Source organism: Cervus elaphus, chromosome X (assembly GCF_910594005.1).
Source record: "Cervus elaphus chromosome X, mCerEla1.1, whole genome shotgun sequence".
Lineage (NCBI taxonomy): Eukaryota > Metazoa > Chordata > Mammalia > Artiodactyla > Cervidae > Cervus > Cervus elaphus.
Genome location: NC_057848.1, coordinates 179,252,029 through 179,276,421, shown reverse-complemented (window position 1 = coordinate 179,276,421; position 24,393 = coordinate 179,252,029). Strand labels below are relative to the sequence as shown.

General features: G+C 56.2%; 2 protein-coding genes across 8 annotated transcripts; one reads left to right on the top strand and one right to left on the bottom strand.

The window, feature by feature from the left end:
* Positions 1 to 511: 511 nt before the first annotated feature.
* On the top strand, positions 512 to 6,035 carry LOC122690822. 5 transcript variants are annotated; one of them, XR_006340116.1, is made up of 6 exons: positions 512 to 739; positions 1,191 to 1,285; positions 3,356 to 3,469; positions 3,575 to 3,710; positions 5,072 to 5,517; positions 5,612 to 6,035. XR_006340116.1 is itself a non-coding variant. In XM_043897780.1 (2 exons), exons 1-2 carry the CDS (start codon positions 760 to 762, stop codon positions 1,547 to 1,549), a joined length of 654 nt encoding a protein of 217 aa, XP_043753715.1. In that variant the 5' UTR covers positions 750 to 759; the 3' UTR covers positions 1,550 to 2,052. The 5 variants fall into 5 exon arrangements, 1 of the variants encoding a protein (XP_043753715.1); XR_006340115.1 differs by having other exon boundaries at positions 1,422 to 3,469; XR_006340117.1 differs by lacking the exon at positions 1,191 to 1,285.
* ASMTL (acetylserotonin O-methyltransferase like) lies at positions 2,055 to 24,393 on the bottom strand. Of its 3 annotated transcripts, XM_043897772.1 has the most exons (13): positions 24,213 to 24,392; positions 22,478 to 22,609; positions 19,961 to 20,008; positions 15,873 to 15,937; positions 15,163 to 15,224; positions 13,328 to 13,436; positions 11,823 to 12,207; positions 10,721 to 10,883; positions 7,970 to 8,133; positions 6,325 to 6,457; positions 5,180 to 5,323; positions 3,623 to 3,745; positions 2,055 to 3,024 (listed from the first exon to the last, which is right to left on the bottom strand). In XM_043897772.1, the coding sequence occupies exons 1-13, from the start codon at positions 24,303 to 24,305 to the stop codon at positions 2,804 to 2,806; spliced, it is 1,842 nt and encodes a 613-aa protein (XP_043753707.1). In that variant the 5' UTR covers positions 24,306 to 24,392; the 3' UTR covers positions 2,055 to 2,803. The 3 variants fall into 3 exon arrangements, with proteins under 3 accessions (XP_043753707.1, XP_043753708.1, XP_043753709.1); XM_043897773.1 differs by lacking the exon at positions 22,478 to 22,609 and having other exon boundaries at positions 24,213 to 24,393; XM_043897774.1 differs by lacking the exons at positions 15,873 to 15,937; positions 22,478 to 22,609 and having other exon boundaries at positions 24,213 to 24,346.

The window sequence follows — 24,393 nt, the reverse complement described above, 5'->3', positions numbered from 1 at the left end:
CAGGGAGGTTCTTTTCCTGTCTGAGCCACCACAGGAAGCCCTGTGAACTCCTTTTTGAATTTTAAATAATTAAATAACACAAGTCCTAAGTGTATCATCCTGTGAATTTTCACAAAGCGAATGCCAAAGTGTGTCACCAGCCAGGTCCAGAAAAAATAAATCTTTGTAGCAACGCGGGTTCAAAGAATTATTTCTTAATTTGCCTCTCTCTCCCCTGTTGTTTTTTTCTCTAACCCCGTCCTCTTTTTTTCTTTATGCCCCGCCCCCCAACTTGGGCTCAGATGGTCAAGAACCTGCCGGCAGCGCAGAAGAGCCAGGCTTCGATGGCGGGGTCGGGAAGATCCCCCTGGAGGAGGGCATGGCCACCAAGTCAGGTATTGTTGCCCGGGAAACCCGCGGACAGAGGAGCCTGGTGGGCTATACAGTCCATGGGGTCGGAAAGAGTCGGACACGACTGAGTGACTGACACTTCCTTTCCTGTTTCCGTGGCTTCTTTCTTTCTCATCCCTGCCTCTAGGTCCTTTCTGCTGCCCCGCCCTCCTTCTCATGAGGGGGTCTCCTCCAAGTGACACTGGATGGATGGATGCTAGGGACCGACCCATAAGAGCCCAGCACACCCCCCCCCACCCCAACCTCCTCCAACCCCCGCCCCAGCCGCTCATTCATTTCTCCAGCCCCCGGTGACCTGGCAGGAGGGCCTTCCAGAGTCCTCTCGTGACTTCTTTCCTGGGAGAGGCTGGTAAGAGGCGTGGCCGGAGAATGGCCGGGCCCAAGAGGGGTGGGTACGGATCAGGTGGCTGTCAGCGGGTTAGGATTGCAGCGGGGGTCGGGGGTGGGGGGCGGGGGAGGGCCTTGGTGTTCTGGCATTTTCTGAGGCTTCACTGGGGCTTGCCTGGGGCCTGGAGGACGGAGCTGGGTGGTGGCCCAGCCCGGTTCCAGCCGGCCGCGACTACACGGCGCTGGAAGAGAGGGCGAGGCCGCCCCGGGTTCTGGTCGCTGGCTGCGGGGCACGCCCCGGTCAGGGAGGCATCTCCCCGGTCATCTGCAGTTTGTACACAGCGGGCACCCGCCCGTCTGGGCGGGACGGGACCCCGCGATGCTTATCACTGCCCGCTGGGCCAACGAGGACCAGCCAGCCGGAGCTGGTCCTTCAGGCGGGGAGGCCCTGGCAGTCCGCACTTTGCTTTCAGAGCCGGCGTTGGGCACAGCAGGACGGCTCTCTGCAGCCTCGGTGTGGCGGTGGTGGAGGCGGTTAACCTCTGGGCCACTCTGTCCCCTCCCCTAGGTGACGGATCCCCCTCCCTGGGGCCCCACATGCATCCCAGGGGTCACCCCCACTCCGACCCCCCCGCCCAGGTCAGCAGCTTGCTGTCTGCGGGAAGGACTCAATGAATGTGACATCTGTCCTCCTTGCTCACTAGGGCGCAGAAAGTGTTTCTCCTTTAAAAGCATCTCACGTGGGCCTTCGATGGAGGTCTGCTCCCTGTGTGTGTCCTGGGGACGGGCTGGGGGCATGGTGACCCAGGCCGTGTGCTGCAGTCACGGCTGAGCCGGGAGGGCGGCAGGACCACAAACACCCCGGGTACTGGGGAAAGACTGTGCACCCGTGGGATTGTGCACCCAGGTAGACCGAGGGGTGGGATGGGGATGGTTAAGGGAAGTGGGATGGCGGCTGGGGGGTGGGGGTGGGGGAAGGAAGGGGGTCCTGTTCCCGGACTCCGGGGGGGCAGGGGTGCAGAGACAGCGGGCTGGCCCCCATTCCTCAGCACCCTCCCGAGGTTTAATTACGCTATTCACAGCGTTAGAGGCTGCGTATCCGAGATGGTTTTTGTCGTCTCGCTGCTAAGTCATGTCCGACTCTGCGACCCCATAGACGATAGCCAGAGTAGTGGCACGGGTGGCCGGCCATGTCCTCCTCCAGGGGATCTTCCCGACCCCGGGATCGAACCTGCGTCTCTTAGGTCTCCTGCATTAGCAGGTGGCTTCTTTACCACTAGCGCCACCTGATCGTTTGTGTATCTAAGCAATGAAGAGACAGGTTATGTGTCCGTCAGTCATATTTCCACTTCTCGCCTTTTAATTTTTTTTTTTTTTTAACTGCAAAGAGTCCCAGCAGGACAAGGAGAGTGAGGCGAACAAGGGCCCCAGGGGCCGTCCTCCCTGGCTTCCGCAGACGTTAGCTGCCGTCAGCCTCCAGCTGGGGCCCTCGCTCGGGCGTGTCCCCGGCTCACGGGCCTGGTCGTGGGTGTGGGCCCCCGAGTCCGGCCTGCACCAGGCGCACTGTCCAAGGACTCTTGGGCTGGGTGGGTGGGGTTCGGGTACCCCCCTCCCCGCGGGCCGGTGCTCTGACCCCTCTGGTTAGAAGAGCAAGTTTCCTCTAGGGAACCTGCTGTCTGGAGGGACCGCGCCCCCCACGCGCCCCTGGGGAGCAGAGGGCTGGCTCTGCACGTCACTCATTCTCGCTGGGGGCCCAGCCCGGCTGCGACCAGGTGCCCTCGGGAGAAGGACCGCACCCCCTGCCTTTCCCCGGGGTCCCCTCTGTCGGTCGCCTCCAGCCCCGGGGCGCCCCAGGCCCCTCTCCAAGTCCCCGCGACCCCCGCCCCCCCAACAAGCACTGCCAGCCCGCGTACCCTTCCCCTCCCGGGTTGGGGGTGCGCATCTCCTGGGTCCAGGTCGCCCCCTACAGACGCGCGCGGAGACTGCCTGCTTTCCGCCTCCTTTAATAATCGTTGTCCCGTGCGGACGCCTCTTCTCCGGGAATCACCCCCAGGCTCGCGCGGCGACCCTCGGGGCGGGGCGACCCTCAGGGCGGGGCCCGGGTCCCGAGGACCACGTGCAGCAGGTCTCCCGCGCGCGCCGCCCGCACGTCCCGGAAGCCAAGCCCCTGCAGGAGGCGCCGGTACTGCCCGGGGCCCCGGGGGGCCCGCCCCGCCCCGAGGATCTGCAGCCCGGGGGGCCTCCGCGCCGCCCCGCCAGCCTCCTCCTCCTCCACGGGCGCCAGTTCGGCCAGCAGGAGGCCAGCGCCTGGGGAGACAGACACAGAGATAACGGGGAAGGGACGCGCAGGCATCCCAGGACCCAGCCTGCGGGTCCCCCGGGGCTCCCCGGGACTTCCCGGTGGGAAGGTGGGAGGAATTCTGTCTGCAGGGACAGGGCTGCAGACTCTGCGATGCCCGGAGGTGCGGTCTGCTCTGTCCCTCAGGCGTGTCCGACTCTGCGTCCCCGTGGACTGTAGCCCGCCGGGCTCCTCTGTCCACAGGGTTCTCCAGGCAGCAATACTGGAGTGGGTAGGCCTGTCCCTTCTCCAGGGGATCTTCCCGACCCATAGATTAAACCCGGATCTCCCGCACTGCAGGCAGATTCTTTACCGTCTGAGCCACCAGGGGGAGCCCATGAGACGCCATACGCTTGCTGCGGCTGGAAAGCTCAGAAATGAATGAGGGGCAACTGGCAATCAGCTACGCAGGCGGTAAACTGGGCAGCGGACCGTGGGCTGGATGGGTGGGGAGGCGGACTGTCTGACATGCATCCGGGTTTCTTTCATTTTTTTTTTTGATGGGAAATTGTCTTTAAGTGTGAAGAAAGGCAAGTGCATGAAGAAAAGGCAAGTGCAGGGTCTCACCTGCTCTGCAGCCGCGGGAGACCCGGCTCAGGAGCCCGTGGAGTCTGTCGTCAGGCCCGGCGTGCGCGAGGATGCAGAGAACGTACAGGTCTGCGGGCGGGAGGCGGTCGCTGGCAAGGTCACCTGGGTCACACACAGACGGGGTGGAGGCGTGCTGGCCGCAGGGGCTGCTTCTGCAGCCAGCGTCCTACACACAGATGTGACCCCGACACACACAGACACACACAGACACACACACAGATGTGACCCAGACACACACAGACGCACACACAGACACACACACAGACACACAGCTACACACACACACAGACACACACACAGATGTGACCCAGACACACAGAGACACACACACAGACACACACACACACATACACACATACAGCTACACACAGCAATACACAGATACACACAGACACACACACAGATGTGACCCAGACACACAAAGACACACACACAGATGTGACCCAGACACACAGCTACACACACACACAGACACACAGATGTGACCCAGACACACACAGATGCACACACAGCTACACACAGATGTGACCCAGACACACACAGACACACACAGACACACAGCTACACACACACAGACACACACACATACAGCTACACACAGCAATACACAGATACACACAGACACACACAGATGTGACCCAGACACACAGACACACACAGCAACACACAGACACACATAGCAACACACAGACACACATAGCAACACACAGACACACATAGCAACACACAGCCACATACACATACAGATGCACAGACACACACGGGAACACAGATACACACACTGACACGTAAGCACACACAGAAGCATGCATATGTACACATACCCGCACACGCAACACCCTGGTGGCTGAGACAGTAAGGGATCCACCCCCAGGGTAGGAGACCTGGGTTCCATCCCTGGGTTGGGAAGATCCCCTGGAGGAGGAAATGGCAAGCCACTCCAGTATTTTTGTCTGGAGAATCCCATGGACAGAGGGGCCTGGCGGGCTGCAGTCCATGGGGTTGACGTGGAGTGAACAGCTAACACTTTTTCACTTTACCCACACACAGAAACACAGATACACACACACACACACACAGGAAAATACACATATAGACACATAAACCCAGGTACACACACATTTAGACACACACACACACAGACCACATATGCATGCGCATACACACATACAGGTACACGTGGACACATTCACAGGCCCAGAAACACACAACACACAGAGACAGAAATGTACACATATAGACACACACACACTCCGTATGTGTGTGCGTACTCAGTCATGTCCAACTCTCTGAGACCCCATGGACTGCAGCTCACCAGGCTCCTCTGTCTGTTGGATTTCCCCAGAAAGAACACTGGAGGGGGTGCCATTTCCTCCTCCGGGGATCTTCCCGACCCAAGGACCGAACCCGCATCTCTTGCTTTGGCAGGCGGGCTCTTTACCGCTGAGCCACGAGGGAAGCCCTACCCACCCGATACAGGAGATAAATAAGGTCGCCCAAAGAGTGACCACTGGCAGACAAGGACGCCGCACTGACCTGGCACAAAGTGGACCCGCTCCGACGGCCGTGCGTCGGTCTGAAAGTCCCCGGCAAGCTCGATGACCTCTGGGAGGTCAAACACGGTCACCTGCAGACGTGGGTACTCCTGGACAAGCTTGTGGGCCAGGGCGCCCGTGCAGCCTGTGGGAAGAAATGTGGACTCTGGACCAACCTGGCCTGTGTCCAGAAGCTCAGCTCTGGCAGGACCAAGTCAGCGCTCTCGGACATGACCTCAGCATGTGCCCTCACAGGAGGTCAGCCAGTGGGGAGATCTCTGCTGTCTCAAACTCAGGGCCTTGTGGACTGATGGTGGACCAAGCGCTGGCCCGAGCCAGGTGAGCAGAGTGGAAAGAGATCCACAGGGAATCCTTAGGGCAGAGTTCTAGAGAGTTACACTCTTTCCTTCTCTGTTCTGTTGCCGGAATGCAGGTGTGATGGCTGGTGCCACAGCAGCCACTCTGGGCCACCAGGAGGAAAGCTGTGCAGAAGATGGGAAAATGCAAGCTGCCAGCTCAGGAGCCCTCCTAGGACCCCAATCCCACTACATCCCTTGGGAAGGCATCTGCTCCTCCTCCATCTAATGTCCTGGGGGAAGGACTGGCTGGGAGGGGAGGAGGGTGTGTGTGTGGGGGGCATAATTAGACCTCATGAGATGGCAGCAGACAGGTTCCACGGCCCCCTGCTCTGCTTGGCAGCCCCCAGGAAGGGTTCCATAACCTCTACGAGGGTCTGAGCCATCCCTGGGACCTCCTAGCACTTGGGAATGTCAGCCCAAGCCCCACATCCACCCTGGACACATTTAGATCCTTGTGTGGTTTGTAGAGATAAACCCATTTTCCAAGTCTTGTTAGTAGGTATTGTGTGTTAGTTGCTCAGTCGTGTCCGACTCCGCAACCCCATGAACTGTAGCCCACCGGGCTCCTCTGTCCATGGGGATTCTCCAGGTAAGAATACTGGGGTGGGTTGCCATTCCCTTCTCCAGGGGATCTTCCCGACCCAGGGATGGAACCTGGATCTCCTGCACTGCTGGCGGACTCTTCTGCCCGGGAAGCCTATCTGTAGGTAAGGCACCTGCAGCTTCCGACAAGAGAAGGAAGGCTTGCAGCTGTTTGCCCCGACTGCTGTCGGCTGAAGGGATGTACCTTGCAGGTGGCAGGCGGAGGTGAACGGGGACAGGTCAAAGGCCGTGGCCACGTGGTGGGCGGTCAGCTTGCTGAGGCCATGCGAGGCCCTCATGAACTGCAGGGTCGCCTCCGTGCTCTGCTTGTGGGGGGCCTGAAACGGAACAGGATCTCAGGAGAGACCCACCGGGGGCCCAGGCGGTCCTGCACCCGCGATGACGTTCTACGTGGCCTCTCTGAGGGCAGGGGGCTTGGTGGGCTTCCCCAGTGGACCAGACGGTAAAGAGGCCATGTGCCATGCAGGGGAGCTGGGCTCTGTCTCTGGGTCGGGAAGATTCCCTGGAGGAGGAGACAGCAACCCACTGCAGTACTCCTGCCTGGAGAATCCCATGGACAGGGGAGCCTGGGGGGGTACACTCCATAGGGTCACAGAGAGTCAGACACAACTGAGCGACGAAGCGTGGGGGGCTTGCTCGGCGGGATGATGGGGGCAGACCAGATGGGCAGGGGTCCAGGGGACAGAGTGGAAGAGGAAGGAGAGAAGAAGACATCGATCGAGGAGCCAGGAACTGCGTCCTCACCGCACACTACGCCCACCCTCACTGGGATCTCAGACTGGACACTAAGCCTGCCCTCACCGGGATCTCAGACGTCCCGCTTCTACAACCGCAGGAAACAAGTGTCTTTTGTTTCTAAGTGAAAAGAAGCTGCAGATCGTTGAGTCATGTCCGACTCTTTGCGACTCCATGGACTATATACCATGGGATTCTCCAGGGAAGAATACTGGAGTGGGTTGCCATTTCCCCCTCCAGGGGATTTTCCTGACCCAGGGATTGAACCCGGGTCTCCTGCATTGCAGGCGAATTCTTTACCAGAAGGGAAACCTTTTGTTTCTAGACCCCCTTGAGAGCCCTGAAGACCCAGACCCACTGAAGTGAAGTGAAAGTCGCTCAGTTGTATCCGACTCTGTGACCCCAGGGACTGCGGACCCACCAGGCTCCCCTTTCCCTGGGCTTCTCCAGGCCAGAGTACTGGAGTGGGTTGCCATTTCCTCCTCCAGGGGATCTTCCTGACCCAGGGATCGAACCCAGGTCTCCCGCATTGCAGGCAGACGCTTTATCGTCCGAGGCACCAGGGAAGCAGCTTGCTCAGTCATCTCTGACTCTTTGCAACCCGATGGACTGTACAGTCCATGGAATTCTCCAGGCCAGAATACTGGAGTGGGTTGCCATTTCCTTCTCCAGGGGATCTTCCCAACCCAGGGATAGAACCCAGGTCTCCCGCGTTGCAGGCAGCTTCTTCACCAGCTGAGCCACAAGGGAAGCCCCCCCAGACCCACTAGACACCCCACAAGGCTCTCTCTGGAAGGTCGGGAGCCAGGAGGCAGGGCAGGGAGGGATTTGCAGACTCCGAGCTCACAAGCCACAGTCTCTACACAGTCTAACCTCACGTAGGAAACGGGGGGCCTTGGCTTGAGGCAGCCCCTTCGTGGAAACACCCTCTTCGGGAGCTGCCCCCCACGCCTTCCCTGAGGACCCGCATCCGCAGCCTTCTGCTGGGAAAACGGGCTCTGATGGTCCCCGGGTCTGGGACGCTTTTGGGGCCCGTGGCCAGTCTCTCAGCGGCAGAGACGGCACGTGAGAAGCAGCGTCAGGTTCCGGGGTACCTGCGGCAGCGGCTCCGGGGTCCACGCCGCCCCCTCCCGCACGGCCCGGCCCAGGTGCGTGAAGGCGCCCCAGACGGGCCCGTCGAGGTAGGCGGCCAGGCCGTGGAGGGACTGCTCGGCGTCCGACGCCAGGTGCCGGCTGGCCGTCTCCGTGTTGCTGTAGCCTGAAAGGAAGGGGCGTCGTGGGACCCCTGTAAGGGCTCCCCTGAGCATCGGAGGGGCGGGGGAGGGGCGGGGGGAGCCGCCGCTCGGGGTCCCGGCGGTGTGAGCGCAAGCATCCTCCGGCCGACAGCGTGACACCCTCGCACGCGCCCGACTCTGCGACCCCAGGGACTGCAGCCCACCAGGCTCCTCTGTCCATGCGATTGTCCAGGCAAGAGGACTGGAGCGGGTTGCCATTTCCTCCTCCAGGGGATCTTCGCGACCCAGGGAGCAAACCCACGTCTCTTGCACTGGCGGGGATGTTCTTTACCACCGAGCCAGCTGGGAAGCCCGTCTATGTATCAGCCTGTCTGTTTATTATCTGTCAGTCACCTCCAACTCTCCCTCATCTGTTAACCATCTGTCAATCTAGATATGTCTCATCTACCTGTTTATTTAGCAGCTATCATCTGTGTGTGAATAAGTCTATTTACCTATCACTTGTCATCTCTGCTCGTCTATCATTTATCCATCAACACATCTGTTACCTATTCATCAGTCCCTCCATCACCTTTTTATCCATCATTTATCTGTCTACCCTGGAGAAGGCAATGGCACCCCACTCCAGTACTCTTGCCTGGAAAATTCCATGGACAGAGGAGCCTGGTAAGCTACAGTCCATGGGGTCACAAAGAGTCAGACACGACTGAGCGACTTCACTTTCACTTTTCACTTTATCTATCTACCCATCTTGCGGTCATCTCTGTTATCAGTTTATATCTATTGATCTGTCAATTTATCTACTATCTGTTTATCCACCCATCCATCCATCAAGCCTGTATTTATCATCTGTCTTTCTGTCATCTGTCCCTTCACTTATCCTATTATCTGTTTGTCCATCTGTGTGTCCTCGATATATTCATCAGCTATCTGACTAGCTACCTTCCTATCAACCATCTGTTCATCCATCTACTTATCTATTTACATGCCTATATATTCATCTATGAATCAATCAAGCTATTTGTCATTTATCCATCCACCCATCTATCTACTGGGCTTCCCAGGGGTCTCAGCGGTAAAGAATATTGTGGCCAATGCAGGAGACACAGAAGACACAAGTTTGATCCCTGGGTCGGGAAGATCCCCTGGAGGAGGGCATGGCAACCCTCTCCAGCATTCTTGCCTGGAGAATCCCACGGACAGAGGAGCCTGGCAGGCTACCGTCCCTGGGGCCACAAAAAAGCTGGCCACGACTGAAGCGGCTGAGCAAAGCACCATCTGTCTGTGACCTGTTTGTCATCTGTGAACCGTCTATTTATCCACCATCCATCCATCCCATCTGTCCATCCATCAATCTAAGTATCATTCTACTACCACTCAGCGTCTAGGCATTCACCTCACCTGTCTGCCTACCTGAACAGGTAAGTAAGAATGTGCAGGTATCTACGCTGTGCACACATCCACACCCTGAGAGCTGTCTCCTTGGAGAACCTCGGTGGATACAACCCCTCTGAGTCCATAAAGAAGTCTCTCTCCTAAACATTACACACACACACACACACAAGCCCTCTGAGTCCATAAAGAAGTCTCTCTCCTAAACATCACACACACACACACACACACACACACACACACACACACACACAAGCCCTCTGAGTCCATAAAGAAGTCTCTCTCCTAAACATCACACACACACACACACACACACACACACACACACACACACACACACCCCCTGCTGCTGCTGCACACACACACACACACACACACACACACACACACACACACACACCCCCTGCTGCTGCTGCACACACACACACACACACACACACACACACACACACACACACACACACACACACACACACACACACACACACACACACACACCCTGCTGCTGCTGCGTCACTTCAGTCGTGTCCGACTCTGTGCGACCCCACAGACGGCAGCCCACCAGGCTCCCCCGTGTCTGGGATTCTCCAGGCAAGAACACTGGAGTGGGTTGCCATTTCCTTCTCCAATGGGTGAAAGTGAAAAGTGAAAGTGAAGTTGCTCAGTCGTGTCCAACGCTTTGCAACCCCATGGACTGCAGCCTACCAGGCTCCTCCGTCCATGGGATTTTCCAGGCGAGAGGACTGGAGTGGGGTGCCATTGCCGTCTCCGACACACACCCCTAGTTCCCCCTAAACATCACACACACACACACACCTGTTTCCTCCTAAACCTCACACACATGCACACACACACACAGACACACACACCCCCGTTTCCTCTTTGCTCACCCCCTGCTCCCTGCCCTCTGGGAACCGCCCCGTGTCCGGGACACAGGGCTGGCCGGTCTGCCCATCTCTGCTCAGGAGCCACCGTCGCTTGGCAGCCGGGTCCCACCTGCGGAGCTGCCGCAACGACACCCGGGCGGCCCCTCACCTCCGCCCGCCTTCTCCACCAGCCCCAGGGCCGCCGCGCCGACACCCGGGAGGCCCCTCACCTCCGCCCGCCTTCTCCACCAGCCCCAGGGCCGCCGCGCCGACACCCGGGCGGCCCCTCACCTCCGCCCGCCTTCTCCATGAGCCCCAGGGCCGCCACGCCGACACCCGGGCGGCCCCTCACCTCCGCCCGCCTTCTCCAGCAGCCCCAGGGCCACACAGACGTCCAGCAGGCGCTCGGCGCCGTCCACCGAGGCATCGATTTCGCGGGCGACGTCCGCGGCCGTCAGGGGGCCTCGGTCTTTCAGAACATCGAACACGTTGAGCCTGCAAGCCGTGAGCAGGACCTGCCCGTGAAGGAGGGCCACAGTCAGGCTGCGACGAGACTGACCGATCGCTTGTGACCCCCACAGATGGCGGGGAGCGGGGGGCGGGACTGTCAGAAATGAGCGCCCGTCAGGGACCCTTCTTCTGCAGGGGAGAGTTGGGTTTGGGCTCCAGCTTGCTTATATAAGGTCTGCTCCAGGGACGAACAAGTCAGGGAGGGTTAAGCAGAAAAGCTCTCACGGCAGAGAAAAGCCAATGCGCTCGGTCAAGGGGTGCGCGGTAGCTCCCCACGGTGCCTACGTCGAGGCCACAAGCCCTGGGACCCTGAGACGAGGCTGTGTGTGGACTTGGGCGCTCCCTGCAGGACACAGACTGTCCACGCTGCGCACGACACTCCTCACGGGACGGGCTGACCTCCCCGGGGCTCTCTAACAGGAACCTTCCCCGGACACGTGGCGCACAGCGTGCTGTGAGCCGTGTCCCTGCAGACACCCACTAGGACCCCGCCCCAGCCCCGCCGGGCACAGACCACAGTCACGTTCGAAAAAGATAGCGTTCACATCCTGACCCCCAGAACATGCGAACAAGGCCTTCCGTGGAAATGAAATGTTTTCGCAGATGTGATGGAGTGAAGGGTCTGAGATGAGGCCCTCCTGGACGGGGGTGGCCCTAAACCCAGGGACAGGGCCCTTATAAGACAGAAGAGGAGACACGTGGAGACGCAGGCAGAGACAGGAGGGAGGTGACCACCAGCCCAGGGACGGATGCCCGGAGCCCCTAGAAGCTGCAAGAGGCAGGGAGGACCCTCCCCTGGAGCCTCTGGGTGGAGCTCAGCCCTGTGACACCTTGACCTCAGACGTCTGGTCCCCAGGACTGGGTTGGGGGGTGTGAGATGGATGCCTGTGGTTTGAAGCGGCCCCTGTGCTGGGGGTCACGTGATCGCGAATGCATAGGGGTACCTTGGATGCTTTGAAGCCGTCCATCAGCCCCAGGAGGCGCGCAGGGATCGGGGGCTGGCTGTCCCTCACCCCATTCAGGTCCGGCGCGTCCAGGGTGCCGGGAGCCCGCGGCCGCACCCCGCCCGCCTCCAGGCCCCTGTTGGTGGGAGCCGGGTCGGAGCCGCCTCCCTCGACGTTGCTGAGATCCTCGAAGGTGTCGACGGCAGGGATGGAGTCATAGTGGATCCGCTGCGGGGCGCCGGGGTCCCGGGGCGCGTGGTAGAGGCACGCCAGCTCCTTGCAGAAGCGGTTCAGTGGAAAGCCCACCACATTGAGGAAGTCGCCGTGGACGTACTCCACCAGCATCCCACCCAGCGCCTGGATCCCGTAGCCGCCGGCCTTGTCCCTGCGCGGAGTGAAGGACCGCAGCGGGGTGGGAAGGAAGGGGAGAAGACGGACACGGTGATGATGAGCTTTGCTGGGTGCACACACCCGGCCTGCTGGGAGCCCGCTGACCTCCGGCCCGGGACAGCCGTGTGCCGCGGGCGGCCGGCTCCAGGACCAGCCCCCAGGAGCATCCCTCGGTCCCGCCCCCAGGACGGGATGAAGGCGGCTTCTGGGGGTGCGCGAGGGGGCACCTGCCCCCACACCAGGCTGGCGTCTCCTGAGGGAGTGGGCTTTGCCCACATGAGACACGGGCTCCCAAGTGGGGTCTTCACGCATCTCTCTGCCCCAAGCCTCAATAGGAGGACTCTTCGCGGGGGGTCCACAGCCCGGGTCTTGCCGGAAACCTCTGCTGAGACCTCCTTACGGGGTAAAGGGGTACGTCCAGCGCCTTGGTCCATCTTGACTGAGCCCCCAGCCCTTCTGGACTCTACCCACCCCTCTCTTCCCACAGACCAGGGTGCAAAGAACAGAGGAGCTGGGATTTGGGGATTTGGGGTGCGGGGGGCTCCCTCGAAGTGTCAAAGGGTTTCCCAGGTGGCGCTAGTGGTAAAGAAATTGCCTGCAATGCAGGAGACACGGGTTTGATGCCTTGGTTGGGAAGATCCCCTGGAGAAGGGTCTGGCAACCCACTCCAGGATTCTCGCCTGGGGAATCGCATGGACAGAGCCTGGTGGGCTACAGTCCGTGGGGCTGCAGAGAGTCAGACACGACTGAGCGGCTTTCACTGACGCGGGGCGGGGAGACCAGCCCCACGGCAGCATCTGCACTGACCCGCCCGGCCCACAGCAGTGCCCCTTGCTGGGGGAGACGGCAGTGGTGTACGGACGGGGGCGCGGGGTAAGACATCCTTCCAGCCTTCCTAAGCACGCTGCCCGGCCCTGGGCCCCTGGGCACGTGGCCGGCACAGGCCCCAGGCGCGGGCTCAGCCCCGCCCGTCTCCTGCCCGCGGTGGGCATTCAGCACCGCGGCTGCGGACAGCGGTGGGGTTCAGCACCGCAACTGCGGACAGGGGCGGGGTTCAGCTCCGCGGCTGCGGACAGGGGCGGGGTTGAGCACCGCGGCTGCGGACAGAGACTCACATGGGCTCCCCGCTGTCGATGTATTCCCACAACAGCTCCTCCGACAGCGCCGAGAACTTCACCGTGGTCTCCTCGTAGAACTCGGACACCTGGGTGTCCAGCTGGCCGTCTGCAAGGAAGCGCGCGCTGCGGTGAGGGGGCGCAGCTGGTGCCCGTGGGGGCCCACGGGTCTAACCGTTTGAGCCCGTGAGGAGGCAAGCCTGATGCTGAAGCTAAAGCTCCAATACTCAGGCCACCTGATGTGAAGACCTGACTCACTGGAAAAGACCCTGATGCTGGGAAAGATTGAGGGCGGGAGGACAAGGGGACGACAGAGGATGCGATGGATGGATGGCATCACCGACTCGATGGATGTGAATTTCGGCAAACGCCGGGAGTTGGTGATGGACACGGAAGCCTGGCGTGCTGCAGTCCATGGGGTCACACGGAGTCGGACATGACTGAACAAGTGAACAGCAAGAAAGCCTGACCTTTGCATGTGATTCACACACACACACACACACAGTCATTAATGGTGGATAAAAGATTCTCCACTGTACACAGGAGAAACAGAAAGAATAAAACAGAAAGTGAAGTGACAGTGTGAGTCACTTCAGTCGTGTCCGACTCTTTGCAGCCCCACGGACTGTAGCCCGCCAGGCTCCTCTGTCCATGGGATTCTCCAGGCAAGAACACTGCAGTGGGTTGGCATGTCCTCCTCCAGGGGATCCTCCCGACCCAGTGATTGAGCCTGGGTCTCCTGCATTGCAGGCAGATCCTTCATTGTCTGAGCTACCAGGGAAGCTGATAAACCAGAAAAGAAGCCAAAAAGATGGGCACGCGGCAGAAAGGCCTGCAGTCCCCAGGGCTGGACGAGACGGGGCCTCTGGTTCCTGTGGAATTTACAGACTGGAGTTGTCGTTAAGAGAGGACAATTCTGGGATCTACACGAGGCTTTCGGCTGTGGGTTTGGAAATGCCCCATGCACACGGCACGCTGGGCACACACAGGGGCCACTTGGGAAAAACCTCCACGCCAGACGTCCCGGGGTCAACGAGTGTGTGCGTGCGTGTGAGGTCAATGTCTCATTCGTGTCTGACTCTGTGACCCCATCAATCGCAGCCCGCCAGGCTCCTCTGTCCCGGGGATTCTCCAGGCAAGAACGCTGGAGTGGGCTGCCATTCCCTTCTCCAGGGGATCTCCCCGACCCAGGGATCGGACCCGCTTCTCCTGTGCCTCCTGCATTGGCAGGCGAGTCCTTTACCACTGAGCCACCTGCGAAGCCCCCCGCAGGCTCCGTGGTGCTCCTTAAACTTCACGCCCACCGAGGACCTCAGAACGGGACGTTATATGGAAACAGGGTCTCTGCACAGGGGATGAAGTGAAGGGTCTGAGCTAAGGTTCCTCCTGGATGAGGGTGGCCCTAGACCCCATGGCAGGCTCATTCCTGGGGCTAAAATCTCTTTTAAGCAGCTTTAAAGTTATTCCTCAGGCTTTTTGTGCTTTAAAAAGAAAAATATTGTTTTCATCACGGTATGTCTTTAACGCCCGCCAACGGTAGCCAAACTCTGCCACCATTCAGACCAGAGAGCTCAAAGGCAGGCTCTGGGTGGGTCATGTTGGATGAGGTGGACTGTCCCCCACACCCCACATGGGGTCCACTGGATGCTCAAGATGAACCCCCCATATTTCCACGTGGGACCCCAACATTCCCAGGCCAGGTGGGAGGGCACACCCGTGTGGTAGCAACGACAGGGACGCCCCAGGGTGCCCGCGCCCTGCCCCCAGGAGCCCCGGCTGCTCCCACGGTGGCCCTGGGTCCCAGGGGAGCTCGGGGACGCGGGGGGGCCAGGTACCTTTGGTGCAGCAGTGGACGACGGCCACGCCTGTGAAGACGCTGTGCTCCTTCCCGCTGAGCCTGCAACACACGGCCGGGCCGGACGCGTGACTGTCTGCAGCGTCTGGAATGCAGGGCGACCCCCGCCTCACAGCACGAGGCCCCTGTCCACCCACCGGCCCTGCCCCCCATCACCCTGGCTGCACGGTCCCCGAGGAAACCTTTCCACGGGGACCATGCAGCTCCCCGCGGGACTGTGGTCGCTGTGCTCAGAGAGGGGCTGAGGGGGTGGTCGGGCCATCTCACGGGACGAAACACGGGGCCACGTGGACCCTGACGGGAGCAGCCGGCAGGGCACAGAGGACCCGGATCCCGGCCAAGCTGGGCCGCCCCTTTCCTGGGTCCCTGTGCGGTCCTGGGCGTGGACAGTCAGCGTGACCGAGCCAGGAGGAGACCCTGAATGTGGGGGATGTTGTGGGGAGTCGGAGTCCTGTTAAGAGTCGAGGTCGCTTCAAGGGCACCGCCTGGTCCTCTGACCTGAACCAGAAGGGGGTATCTCTGGGAGACAGCGGATGTGGGGCCCGTGGCAGACAGGGGGACGTGATGGGTGATGGGTGATGGGTGGGCGGACAGATAGGTGGTGAGCGGATGCTGGTGCTGAGTGGACAGATGGCGAACGGCCCAGCCTCTGTCCCACGCGTCCCCGGAGGACGGCCGGGACCCACCCACCTCGACAGCATGCGGTAGGCATCCTGCTTGTCCACTGGCTTCTCCAGGATCAGCCCCCCGACCGCCTGCGAGAGAAACGCCACGGACAACACTGCTTCTGTTCCCCGAGCTGCCGTGCGCCAGCCGCACTGCCCACCGTTTTAGACTCATGTATTTTTTTTTTTTTTAAATTTCGGTGAGATTCGTGTAACGTGGCACTCACCATGTTAAACGAAACCGTGTGGCACATTTCCACTGTGGGGTGAGGATCACTACCGAGCTCCTCAAGTCTTTCATCGTCTGGACACCCCACCCCCACGAGCGGTCTCTCCCTACCTCGTTCCCCAGCCCCTGACAGCTGCTGATCTGCTTTTCTCCTCGGTGGGTTCACCTATTCCGGATGTTTCATACAAACAGAATAACATATGTCCTGCGTCTGCTTCTCTGATGAGCACTGGGTGTTCAAGATCCATCCACTGTAGCCTGCGTTGGGGCGTCACTCCTTTTCATGGCTGCGTCATATTCCACAGTGTGGGTGGACCCCATGCTGCTTATCCATCCAAGCACCTATCGTTCTATCCATCCAACCATCTACCCATCCATCCATTCACGCATCATCCATCCATCCATCCACCCATCCGTTTATCCATCCAACGATCTATCCAACTATCCATCCATCCATCAATCCATCCAACCATCTACCCATCCATCCATCCACCCATCCATCAACCATCCATCTACTCATCCTTCCATCCACCCATCCATCCAGCATCAATCCATCATCTATTCATCATCCATCCACCCATCCATTCATCCATCCATCCATCTATCCAACTATCCATCCATCCATCAATCCATCCAACCATCTACCCAACCATCCATCAGTCCATCCAACCATCTACTGCCGGGAGCCAACACACGAGATCCTACCCATGACAAGGTCATGGGGAGAAAGCCTGATGGGCAAGGCAGATCAGGTTTTCAGGGATTCCGAAAAGCTGCCCCAAAGCTGCCCGCGGCGCTCACCTTAAAGATGGTATCTGTTCTTCTGATGCTTGCTTTAATAGACTATTCCCTAATTTCTGGAACATAGGCAGAAGGCTTTCCCAGATTTCTTTCCAAATAAGAATCAATTTAGAACTTTATAAGTTTTTTGGGTGATGGTATTTTATGAGATTATTTAGGGTGAAAGGAGTGTTTTAATTTAAACTCCTTTGCTGGTAGTTGGTTAGCCAAATGCATTTATGCCCTTGGTACTAATATGCATGATTGCTTATAATATTTTAATCATAAAATAGCATAAAGAACCTGATTATATAAAAGCCCTAATAGACATAGAGCATTTTTGAGGGGTGAAGGAGTTTTATTAGAAAATATAAGAAAAGATTATTATAAAAGTGGTTGTTGGGTTAACGTTTGCTTGCTGTGTTTTTGCTTTTAGTGTGCTACGGCGGTGCTATGGAATCCATTGTTAATATAGTTATAGATCTAGAAAAATAAGAGCTTAGCCCTAGTGTTGTAACAATGAAACAGTTGTTAATTATTAGCCAGGAGTGCTAGGCAGAGGCTGCCTTATTAGAGCCGCAAAGTCTGTATGGGGTAAAACTTTTAGATAAATTTAACTGACAACTTTTGCAGAAAAATTGTTGGTATTAACAGGGTCATATTTTTACTATGTTGTGACATGCTGTACTGTTGCCCTATAAGACTGTAACTCTTTTGTTAAGGTCACCACAGAAACAGAAAACAGGCCTACATTCACCTGACTTACATAAAATATTAATAGCCCCAAGGCCAAAAGATAATGTGTAAAGATTTATTATAGAAACAAAATGCTTGAGACAAGTGCTCGGGCCTGGTACACTGGGAAGACCCAGAGGAATCAGGTGGAGAGGGAGGTGGGAGGGGGGATCGGGATGGGGAATACGTGTAAACCTATGGCTGATTCACATCAATGTATGACAAAACCCACTGAAATGTTGTGAAGTAATTAGCCTCCAACTAATAAAAAAAAAAAAGAAAAAGAAAAAAACAAAATGCAGAAAGCATCTTGTTCTTCCTTAAGGACAAACTGATGTAATGTAAACTAACCCTGTATAAACATGAGTAAGCATCTTGTATCTTGGATACATTCTAAGTGAAGGTATATAAACTGTTATCAAAAATTAAAAGACACCTCCAACTAATAAAAAAAAAAAAAAAAGACAGACATGGCCCTATCAAGGCTGGTCTCACGTGTCTTCTCTCTCTCTCTCTCTCTCTCTCTCTCGCTGACGCCGTTCATCCTGAGGGTATCCCCTGGATCCTGCCGAGGCTGGACCCTGGCAATCTACCCAACCATCCATCCATGCATCTTCTATCCATCTATCCATGCATCCATTATCCACCCACCCATCCATCCATCCAATCATCTACACAACCATCCTTCGATTCATCCATCATCCATCCACCCATCCATTAACCATCCATCCATCCATTATCTATTCATCATCCATCCACACATCCATTTATCCATCCAACCATTTAACCCAACTATCCATCCATGCATCATCCATCAATCCATCTATCCATCCAACCATCTACCCATCATCCATCCACCCATCCATCAACTATCCATCCATTCATCCTTCCATCCACCCATTCATCCATCATCAATCCATCATCTATTCATCATCCATCCAACCATCCATTTATCCACCCAACCATCTACCTAACTATCCAACCGTCTATCATCTATCCATCCATCAATCCATCCAACCATCTACCCAACCATCCATCCATTTATCCATCCATCTACCTAACCATCCATCAATCCATCAGCCATTCATCTTTCCATCCACCCATCCATCTATCATCTCTCCATCATCCATTACCCATCCATCCAACCATCTACCCATGCATCCATCCACCCATCTATCAACCATCCATCCACTCATCCTTCCATCCACCCATCCATCCATCATCTATTTATCATCATTCACCCATCCATCTGTCCATCCATCCATCCGTCTATCCAACCATCTACCCATCCATCCATCCATTCATCTTCTATCCATCTATCCATCCATCCATTATCCACCCATCCATCCATCCATCTATCCATCCACCATCTACCCAACCATCCATCCATCCATACATCCATCAACCATCCATCCATTTATCCTTCCATCCACCCAACCATCCACCCATCCATTTATCCATCCACCCATCATTTATCCATCCAACCATGTATCCATCTATCCATCTATCCATCCATCCATCCATCCAACCATCCATCCATCCATCCATCCAACCATCTACCCAACCAATCCATCCATCCATCCATCCATCCACCATCCAGCCAGCCAGCCAGCCAGCCAGCCAACCATCCATCCATCCATCCATCCAACCATCTACCCAACCATCCATCCATCCATCCACCCACCCATCCATCCACCATCCATCCATTCATCCTTCCATCCACCAACCATCCACCCATCCAGCATCCATCCAACCATTTACCCAACCATCCATCCATCTATCTATCCATCCATCATCTGTCGACACAGCCATCCAGGGACACTGCTGCTATGAACACCCCAGCAGTGAGGCCTAGCATCCCTGGGCGATGCTCACTGTCAGGCCAGCCGGAGTCTCAGACAGATGGCCGAGGCCAGTGAAACAGAGCTGCTCTACGGATCACTGTGATGAGCCATCCAAAAGCCTGGCTCTCGGCGGCGAAAACCCCTATCTTGGGGAGATTCCTTTTCCCCACGTCCTGACCCCCCAGCCCTGTGAACAGGACATTATTCGATAATAGGATCTTTGCAGATGTAACAACATTTAAGAGGAGGTTGTACTGGGGCCAGGGGGGTCCTAATCCATGATGGACGGTGCTCTTGTCAGAGGAGAGACAGACACAGAGGAGAAGCCACGTGGAGACGGAGGCAGAGACGGGAGGGAGCCGGCCACCAGCCCAGGGATGCCCAGGAATTTGGAAGAAAACCATCAGAAACCAGAAGAGAGAGAAGCCTGGGATGGATTCTCCCCCAGGTCTTAGAGAAAGAACCTGCCTTCCAAGGCCTGGATTTCAGTCACCAGCGACACGGAAAGCCAGAAAACACACTCACCACGATGGTGTCGGCTCCGATGACCACGTCCGGGGCGCGCAGGTCCTTCTGCAAGAAATACAGGCTCGGCTTTAGGCAGGATGAGCCTATACGTCTAACACATTTTCACGTCACGACGCGCGGCACACAGCATCACAGCTTATTTATGGATCCAGTCTTGCTTTAGAAAGCAAGACTTGAGTGTCCTCAAGACACCAATCATGGGAGACAGTGAAAGTAAAAGTTAGTCGCTCAGTCGTGGCCAACTCTTTGCAACCCTTTGGACCATAGCCAGCAAGGCTCCTCTACCCATGGGATTCTTCAAGCAAGAATACTGGAGTGGGTTGCCATTCCCCTTCTCCAGGGAATGTTTCCCACCCAGGGATCAAACCTGTGTCTCCAGCATCGGTATGTGGGTTCTTTACCACCGGGTAAAGGGGTCCCCAGTTATATATTACTATATATAATTATGACTTCCCAGCTGGCTCAGATGGTAAAGAACCTGCTTGCAATGCAGGAGACCTGGGTTGAATCCCTGGGTCGGGAAGATCCCCTGGAGGAGGGAATGGCAACCCACCCCAGTCTTCTTGACCGGAGAATCCCAGGGACAGAGGAGCCTGGTGGGCTACAGTCCATGGGGTCACAAGGCAAAGAGTCGGACACAACTGAGCAAATGACACTTCATGCTTTCATATATAATTATATATTATATTACTTACAACTATTATAAGTAAGTAATAGGAAGCTATGTTGATTCTACATCATAAATGACAGTTACATTAATTAATACATTTTATAGTAACACAGACATAATTTATATTAATTCTATATTTAAAATGATATTGTTATATTATTATGATGTATATAATTCATTATGTACGCTATATAGCATTATATACACTATACATAAAAGCATATAGTATACAATATTATATATTTTGTATATTATAGAGTAACACCTCATAATACATAAGGTATATTAATTCTACATTGTAAGTGATATGGTTATGTTAATTGCAATTGGATATTCCATAATAACACTTAGAGCAATACAGAGATATGTTATTCCTATAAGTGATGCTGCTACATTAAATACCATAGTATATTAAATAGTAACAGTAATATATATGCAACACTGTTTCTATGTCATAAATGATCTGTTATATACCATAGTAGGTTATATAGTAATAGTAATAAACTAGTTATTTTCTATATCTGTTATATTAAATACCATAATATATTAAATAGTAACAGTAATAGATATGGTACATTATTTCTATATCAAATAGTAACAGGAATATGTAAGCAACAGTTTCTATACCATAAATGATGCTGTTATATACTCTAGTACATTATATAGTAATAGCAATAAACTAGTTACATTTATTTTCTACATCATGATGCTGCTATATTAAACAGCATAATATATTAAATAGTAACAGTAATAGATATGGCACATCATTTCTGTATCATAAATAACGCTGTTATATTCAATACTGTACTATATTAAATAGTAACAGCAATATATAAGCTACACTGTTTCTGTATCATAAATGATGCTGTTATATCATATACGATAGTATGAAAGTGAAAGTCCCTCAGTGGTGTCAGGCTCTTTGCGACCCCATAGACTATACAGTCCATGGAGTTCTCCAGGCAAGAATACTGGGGTGGGTAGCCATTCCCTTCTCCAGGGGATCTTCCCAACCCAAGGACTGAACCCAGGTCTCCTGCGTTGTAGGCAGATTCTTTACCAGCTGACCCACAAGGGAAGCCCATACTATAGTATATTAAATCCTAACAGTAACATATAAGCTATATTGTTTCTGTGTCATTAATGATGCTGTTATATACTATAGAATGTTATATAGCCAGTAACAGTAATAAACTGGCTACATTATTTCCATATCATGATGCTGTTATATTAAATACCATAGTATTTTACAAAGTAACAGTAACAGACAAGCTGCATTATTTCCATACCCATCAATGATGCTGCTATAGTCAATACCATAGTATAATAGTATATTATATGGTAATTTAGTATTAAAGCTGCATTAACTCTATATCACGCTCAGTCGCTCAGTTGCATTGAAGTCTTTGTGACCCCATGGACTGAAGCCCGCCAGGCTCCTCTGTCCATGGGATTCTCCAGGCGAGAATACTGGAGCAGGTTGCCACTTTCTCCTCCAGGATTCTATCCAGAAGCCAGGGAATTCTATATCATAAATGATGCTATTATATTAGTTACAGTAGCACACGGCCTGGTAACACCTGGCAATAGACTAGGTAGATCAATTCTTTACCCTGAGTGACACTCTGATACGAATTGCAACAGCACGTTACATACTAGCAAAGTGAGAGATAACGTTGTATAAACAATCCCATCCCATGAATTACACGTGTCCACAACGCAAGGACACTCGGTCACAGAGAAGCTACACCCACTGCCCGCTGCGAAGGGCACTGCTTTACAACAGGTGTGATCAACGCCTGAAGGCGCCCAGCTAGCAGGAGACCCAGGAAAGGAGCCCTCGCCTGGTGCATCCGGCCGGCCACCTCCAGGGCCTTCTGCTTGGCCGTTTCCACGGCGTACGCCTGCGGGCTGGCGAACGAGGCCTTGTGCAGCTTCTCCTTGAACCTGGACGGGACCACCTCGAACCTTAGGCCCTGGAACGGGACGGAAGAGGGGTTTGCGGGGGGAGCCCCAGGACGCTGACAGGTGAGCAGGGACTAAGGAACCTGCCTTCTCCCCCCCACCCAGCCCACCTTCCCTGACCAGATGCTGAGCAAGGGCCAGCTCCCGGCCGCTGGGCGAGTGTGACCGGTGCGGGGGTGGGGGGGCCCGGGGACTATGGTGGGAAGACCTCTGTGCATGCAGAGGCCAGCAGGGCACTATCGATTGGGGTGCAGCCCTGAGGGGTCAAAGGGCTCCTGGAGAGTCCCAAAGGCCGGCATTTTGCCCTCACAGGGGTCAGACTACTGAGATGACAGCGGCTGCAGGAAAGGCCCCCCAAAAGCCACAAACACGGTGGCTGCATGAGGGAAGAATAACTGGGGTGCCTTAGCTTGGTGCCCAACACAGGTGGCCAGGCAGGTCACCTGTGGGAGATGGGTCACAGACACCGCTGCCTCCAGAGTGGTGACCAGGCAGGTGACCTGTGGGAGGTGGGTCATGGACACCGCTGCCTCCAGAGTGGGGGCTGGGGGTCTTGACCACAGAGGGTCAAACTCCCCCTCCCGCACTGCCCACGCAGGACCTCTTACTTTTCTGCATCCCAGCCCCCTCCCCACCTCCATCGTGGACCTCCCAGACCCCCAGTTAACCCCTGGGTCACAGTATGAGACACCCCCCCCTCCAGTTCTGTACCCTCCCCAGGAGGTACTTATAGCACCCCTCATTCTGTACCTACCCCCCACCCAGCCCAGCTCACGCCCCCTACCCAGGCAAGAATTTCTGCTCTATCTCTCCCCCTAGCTGGTATCCCTGCTTCTCTGCCCCTCCCAGATAGGGCCTCCCCATGCAGACCAAGCCTCCCCCATCCCCACCAGCACCTGGACAAATCCAGCTCAGGCACACAGACCTGGCCTTGGCCTGGCAACCCCACACCCCATGGCCAGCAGATCGCCAGGTCACTGAGCCCTGGCTCAGAGCTGGAAGACCAGAGCTCCCCCCGGTCACGGAGACCACAGATCTGGACCCCGGTCACTAGGATCCTGCCCTCTGGCCACCTCAGGCCCCAGTCCTGCAGACTCCAGATACCCAGTCACTGAGGCCCCCAGCCCTGCAGATTCCCCACGGCCCTGCTCACCAGACCCTCAGTCACAAGGCCTCTGCCCTGATGCCCTGGATCTCTGACCCTGCCAGTCGGGCCCACCGCTGACCCCGGGCCTGCAAACACCCACCCCCTCTTACCTCCGCCCTCCCAAGTCATTAGGACCCCCAAACACTAGGCACCGGCCCTGCAGACCCCTCCAAGGCCCCTGTCATCTCTCCCGCCGCCCCCCGCCCATGAAGCCTAGGTCATCAGGATCCTCGGGCACTCGTCTCCGGCCACCGGCCACTGGCCAAAGCCGTCCCCTAACTACTAAGACACCCCCAGTTTCTTAGACCCCGGACCCGCAACTCTGGCGCCCATCCGGGAGGCCTGGGTCACGACGCCGGGAGTCCCGAGGCCTCCAGTCACTAGGCCCGGGTCTGCAGGCCCGGCCCCCACAGGCCCCGGCCCCTCCAGACCCCGGCGCCCCCAGACCCCGGGCCCGGGCCGCTCACAGCATTGCTGAGGATCTCCTGGCGGCGCGGGGAGGAGCTGGCCAACACCACGCGCTTGTGCTGCAGCTTCCGGATCACCGGACACAACAGCATCTCTGCCCGGCGCCCACCGCCTCGAGCCGCGCTGCGCGCGCAGCAAAGCGCGCCCAGCCCCGCCGAGGCCCCGCCCCCTCCGAGGCCC